The 6,293-nt window shown below is 47.2% G+C and overlaps 1 protein-coding gene across 1 annotated transcript; it reads right to left on the bottom strand.

Annotated features, from left to right (window-relative positions):
• Positions 1 to 1,172: 1,172 nt before the first annotated feature.
• Positions 1,173 to 6,072, bottom strand: LOC132593046 (uncharacterized). The gene has a single exon (XM_060281689.1). The coding sequence runs from the start codon at positions 5,749 to 5,751 to the stop codon at positions 1,921 to 1,923; it is 3,831 nt and encodes a 1,276-aa protein (XP_060137672.1). The 5' UTR covers positions 5,752 to 6,072; the 3' UTR covers positions 1,173 to 1,920.
• Between the last annotated feature and the right edge of the window lie 221 nt (positions 6,073 to 6,293).

Here is a 6,293-nt window from a genome sequence, read left to right as displayed (position 1 = left end):
GGACTGCCTGTCTCAGAATTATCTAGAGATTCATGAGGAAAAATCAGTCACATTGTGATCAGAGCCAGACTGAAAAGAACTGAAAGACACCCACTCAAGAACAAGCTAAAGGAAGATTTTCAGAGGAAGTGAAATTAAACGTCAAAATGACATTAGTATGCCCTCTGCCTACAATTTTACTTTCCTTTAACACAAAGTAAAGCACTAAAAATTAAAGAAGGAAAGGAATGCACCTTAAAAGCAGCTATTAACTAAAGAGCATAAATGTAAACCAAACAGTTCCCAGCTGATCAAATCTCATTTCTCACTATGTTTTTTCAAAAAAGAAGCTGTGAGTATAAATATGATTTGATTAATGATTACAGTGCAGGGAGGGGGGTTCTTTTTCCTTTTTTTTGCTGTTGCCAAAATCAGGGGAGGCCCAGAAAAATTTGCTTGGGAGCCGGATCAGGCCCCCAAACTAGGGGCTAGCCTCTCCTAATTTACAATCTACAAAAGATCTGGTGGCAAAAACCAGTAGAAAATTAATATATCCAACACAGTAGCTATCAAAAACACAACAGCATTAGGAAATCTCCATTGCTAAGTTTGTACACACAAGCATACATTTTCTGTTACAGAATAAATGTTTGGGTAATGTGACTCCAAAATGGAAAACAAAAAAAAAGTTTTCTCTCAAAGTTTGCATTTGATACTTTAATATTTTAGACACAAAAGATGTAAACCCTGCCTACAAGTAGAGGATTCACCTATCTTCCTCCACTGGATACATATTCTACTGTTTAGTACTAAATGCCTAGACTTTCCAAAAATTTCTAGGGGAGCTATGAACAGATATTGTAAAATTTATTTCATTCCTTTGAGCTGCAGTAGCTCAACAAGCAAATTAAGTTTAGTTGTAGCCAAGCCAGATTCTAGTACATAATAAATTATGGCCCATCAATATAGATGTTGGTGACAGAAAAAGCATTTTGAAAAGAAAATAAATCCAACACTGAGCTCAGAAAAACAGCCAAAGATTTAGATTTGCTTGATGTTCCTGCTTAAAACCCTGTTGCCAATTCCCCAAAGGTATTCAATTTCACTTGTACCTGCGTGAGCTGCGAACTCCTCTTGCTTGTCAGGCTGAACTTCCAGGGTTTCGCTTTCCTGGGGAATACTACACCTGAAAAAAGATGGAACTATTAGTCCAGAGAACACTTGTGTGTGTGTGTGTGTGTGTGTGTGTGTGGTAGATGCACAGAAGCCTATTCCTTTAGGTAAGGATCATTCAAACTTCCTCTCGGGACCCTGAACGACTCTGCCATAGGGTAAATCAAACCCTGTCTCTCTTTTATTGTTACGCAGACAGCATGGGAACAGCCTGTCCACGGGTTGTGGTGGAGAGTTTTACTGTATGCACCAGCTACCAAATTCAAGCCTATGAAAAGAGGCAGGAACCTGTTTGGGGTGCGGTTTGGTGAGCCACTAGGAGAATTATCTCACTTTCCCACCCACTTGATGGATTCTGAGTTGTCTAGCAGTGTCCTTTTCACTCACTCCCATGCCTAGGTATCCAGAGCCCAAAATATTCTCAGTATCTGGGGTGACCTGGCTGGATGAGTGGAGTATAACTAATAAATTATTATTTTGCCTTTTATTTTGCTTCCTATGTACCCACCTTTGCTTCAGAAGCGTGAATATTCTGCATGTCACCCTGATATCATTATCCCAGACTTTACTTCCCTTCTTGGCTTCATTCTTTTGAGAGATATCTACAACCCATGCATCCTGCTAGCTGAGATTTTGCAACTCAACTCTATTGCTAATAGTGTCCTATTAACTCTCTGCTTCTATAGCTCAATTTTGTCCCTAGCTCATAAATAACCCACTATCTCCCAAATCTTTTGTTCCTTCCCTCTCACTCCACACTTAACCCAGTTACCTTGTAATTCTACCTCCCTGGCCTGACCCTGCTGACTCCATATCCTGCTTCAGCCTATCAGCCAGCCCCTGCCCTTCTACTTCCAATCCTGACACAGCCTCACCCTCCACATGTTGTGCCAGCCTCAGCGCCCTCTGTTCAACCTGCCCCAGAATGGAACTAGTCTTAACAGAACTCAATGGAATACCATTGGAAATTTCAGCCACCTTCACCCCCTTCACATGCAAACCAGCTGGGCCTTCACCCCACATTGCCCGCCTCATGGCATTATACCTTTTAATTGCAATTCCCATTACCCCATCCCGCCAATCTTTCAACTCTTGCTTTCCTGTTAATACGCCTGGACTTCGTCTCCCTGCCATAGAGTCAGGACTGCTTGCTTTTGAGCCACAAACTGTTACAGAGAGTCGAGAGACTGTCTGCTTAGATCCCAATACGTCCTTCACCCAGTGTACATTGCCTGATTGGCTTGTAAGCCCAAACACCCTTCTTCCCATCCCAGACACTGGTGGCTCAGGACTTGGTCCTCCTGACTTTACTGCTCCCTGACCTGTCACCATCATGTTTATTCGTTCTTTTATTCCAGCCCGCAATGGCCCTAAAGCAAGTCCATGCCCAGACCCAAGGCCTGCAGTCCAACCAGAACCTGGTCGTATTGTCGCATAATCTTGTGTTAGTGGCCTACCAAGCCATGGCAAGTACATTCCTTCTGGATGTTGCCTTGCTCTGTCATCAACATCCTTGGCCAGTGTCTCCAACTCCTTAACTTTCTCTTCCTGCCTCGGTAGTTCTGCTGGGGTCTGATCAGGTTCCTTCCCTGCCTCCTCCATCATAGGAACATGCTGAAAGCCCTCTATCCTGTTATCTGCCTCAGAGAAACATGACATCCCTTCCCGTCCAATTCTGTACCCCATCATAACCACTGGCTCACCCACTTTAACCCTAATTGCACGAGACCTCAATTCAGCTGATCGTGTCTCCCTCTGATCTAATTCACCCTTTCCCAGTTGCGTAGAAGCCTCCTTAACCATTCCCTTTTGCTGAGCCATCGCTGTTAAACTGGTCACAATCAACCCTGGAGCCCTGTGCTCCAGCACTCCACGACGGAATCCACATGAGCGTGTTGCCCCTTGATGTGGTACCAGTATTGGCCCTTGCCGTAATCCTGCCAACCCTGAAATTATTTTCCCCTTCAACTTGCGACGTTCCTCTTGACTTCCTATGGCAGTACGCTGTGAAAAATGTGATGATAGCACTGAGGAACCTGATTTTTTCAATTCAGCCACCTTCAGGCTTGATTCCACTCGACCTCGGGCCAGGTTCGTATCAGATGCCAACCAGGTTACTCTGGTATCTTCTTCAATTGGTCTTGCCCTTTGACTCAATATCACCTCCCTGGAAGGCACGCCTGCCATCTCCTGAGTTGGTCCTCCCAACTGTTCTTCTAATTCTGGGCTCCAAATTAATGTCTTCTCCTGAGAGGATACCTTTCTTCCCAGAGTACCTTGATGCTGCTCAGCCAATACAATCTCTCCTACACTTGTAACCTCCACTACTGGTCCTTGAAATGGTTCCACCAGCACCTTAGTATCACTCTGATCCCCAACTAATGCCTCTTTTTTTTCTCGAGATTCCTCCCTAGTAACCATCTCAGTTGAACCCAACTGCCTGGCTTCTTCCTGATCAAGTCCTACATGCTCTTTTGTCTCCCTTTGTTCTGGTTCTGCTAGATCTCCAACTTTCTCCTGACTAGTTCCTAGTTTCACCTCTTCCTCAGCCCCCATCTCCTGACTTTGCACAAGTACTTCCTCCAGACCTCCAGTTTCTTCTTGTGTTCCAGCTATTCTCTCTGGTGCTCCCACCGCCTCCTCCCTTCCTTCTTCCTGACCCATTGCAGTCATCTCTTCTGTTTCCCTCTGAGCTGCTCCTATCACTTGCTCAGCCACATCAATAGCCACTTTTATCATATCCTCCTTGACAGTCACCTCCTCAGTCTCTTCCTGACTTGTCACTACCAAACCCTCCCCCTCAATAAATGCCGCATCTCCCTTTGAAATTGACACCTCTGCCTCCCTCTTATCTTCCCCTAGCACTTTTTCAGCTTCCCCTTCCTCCACTGTGGCTACCATATCGCCAATCTCACCCTGACTTATCCCAGCCAAATCCTCAACTTGCTTTTGATCTTCTACTGATTCCACATCTTTCTCTGTAGTCACCTCCTCTACCTGCCTTTCATCTATTCCTGGTGACCCCTGATCTAGTGTTGATGGCATACTCTCTTTTTCAGTCTCACCCTCAACTTCTTCCTGACTTGCCACCACCAAATGCTCAGCCTTCTCCTCAGATGCGCCTGCCTCTCCCTCAGCAATCACCAACTCTGACTCCCTCAGATCTTCCTGTAGGGCTTCAGCTTTAACTTGATCCATTGATGGTGCCACCTCCTCTGCCTCTCCCCTGCTTGACTTCACCGAGTCTTCAACCTCCCCCCAACCCTCTGCTGATACCACATCCCCTTCCACAATCATGCTTTCAGCCTCTCTCTGATCTACCCCAGATACCCTATCTTCCCTTTCAATTTCCTCACCAAGCCCCTCCTCACCTGGTCCAACTGTCATCTCCGCCTCCCTCTTATCCAAAACTGGTTCCTCCTCTCCACTCAACACCTCAATTTCCCCCTGACCTAGTCCTACCAACTCCTCCTGGCCCCTTGCTAATATTGCATCTTCCTCTGCAGTCACTTCCTCTAGCTCTCTCTCATTTACACCTGACACCTTCTCAGTTTCTTTATAGTCCATTGCAGGTACCACATCCTCTTCCTTTCCGGTGACCTCTAGGATCTCCCCTTGACCCAGCCCTGACAATTCATCCATCTTCCCCTTATCCTCTGTTGATTCACCAACTTCTTTGTCACTCTCTCCCAGCTCCACAGACTCTGGCATCTTTTCAGCCTCCTCCACTGCCTCATCGTCTCTAACAGTTGCCTCAGCTTCCCCCTCTTGCAGTCCCATCAACTTTTGCTGTTCATCTCCCTTTTCAACCCTCTCTCCAGAATCTACACGGTCCTCTTCTACCAAATCCTCTTCTTTCCCATGGTCCGGCCCTGCCAACTCTTCAGTCCCATGTCCCCCCATTTCTAGAACCATTTCACCCTCTCCCACCAGTGCTTCTTCCTCATGAATAAATTCCTCTGTCTCCTGCTGATCCATTCCTTTTCCAGTCTTCCCCTCAGCTTCCCCCTCGTCTGGGCTCCCGGAAACACTGATTTCCTCCTGATTTGGTTCACTTGACTCTTCAGCTTCTTCTTTCTCTCTATTACTCTGGTGTTGAATTGCCTCAAGAACCACTGTCTCCAATTCTTCTGCTTTTCCCAGATCTGGTTCAATAATCTCCTCAGCCTCTTCCCCAGACATATCTAATGCCACATCTCCTTTCAGTGCATCCTCAGCCACCCCCCTATCCAGTTCTGCTAAGGGTTCAAATGTATCCTGGTCTGGTTCCATCAATTCTCCAGTAGCTGGTGCCTCATGTTCTTTTTCAACCTCCTCCTCTGTCTCCCCCTGACTTGCCTCCAGCAAGTCCTCAACCTTCCCCTCACTCGCCTCTGAGTCTTTAGCCTCCCCCTCACTTGCCTCTGAGTCTTTAGCCTCCCCCTCACTTGCCTCTGAGTCTTTAGCCTCCCCCTGTCCCACACCTGTCTCTGGAAGCAATCCAGATATCTTTCTCTCTGCCTCATTGGGAAGTCCTTCCACTGTGGTTTCTTCATTCACTACAGCCTCCTCTCCCTTCCTATCATCCTGAGCTTCAGCCTGCCCCTCCTCAGACTCCATGACTACATTAACCTTTCACTTATTTCTGGTCTGGTTTCTTGCAAAACTTTGATGGTGCTAAGTAACTGCAACCCACTCCCAACTTTTCAAGTATTATCCCTAGCCACTCAAACCCTAGAGCAGTGCAACCGCTCAAGTCCCAGATGATACCCGAATACCCTTTGAACTTGCCACACTTTAGCAGAACCCTTGCGCCCCGCTAAAAATCAATCCTTGTACCCGCAATCCTGCATTTATTCATTCATTGCACCCTAACCGCAAGCGATTCCCCCTCTGACCCCTAGTTTCTTTCTTTTTCAGCACAAGTTCGATGCCCTTTAATTTTCCCCACCCTTTAACACCCTTTCCCTCCCACCTTTTCCCTTTGACCCCTTGACCCCGCCCCGGTTTCCCCCAAACGCCTCCCTCCCTAGCCCTCCCTCCTTAGTCCCCCGAGAATCCCCGCTCGCCCCTCCCCCACCCACTGAGGAGTAGGCGGCCGTTGGTTGGTCGGTTTCGCGGCGCGCGCAAGGAAACGAGGTGACGGGGGGGGGGGGAGGGCG

Source organism: Zootoca vivipara, chromosome 13, assembly GCF_963506605.1.
Source record: "Zootoca vivipara chromosome 13, rZooViv1.1, whole genome shotgun sequence".
Taxonomy (NCBI): Eukaryota; Metazoa; Chordata; class Lepidosauria; order Squamata; family Lacertidae; genus Zootoca; species Zootoca vivipara.
The sequence above is the reverse complement of the archived record's forward strand: the minus strand, read 5'-3'. Positions and strand labels throughout refer to the sequence as shown.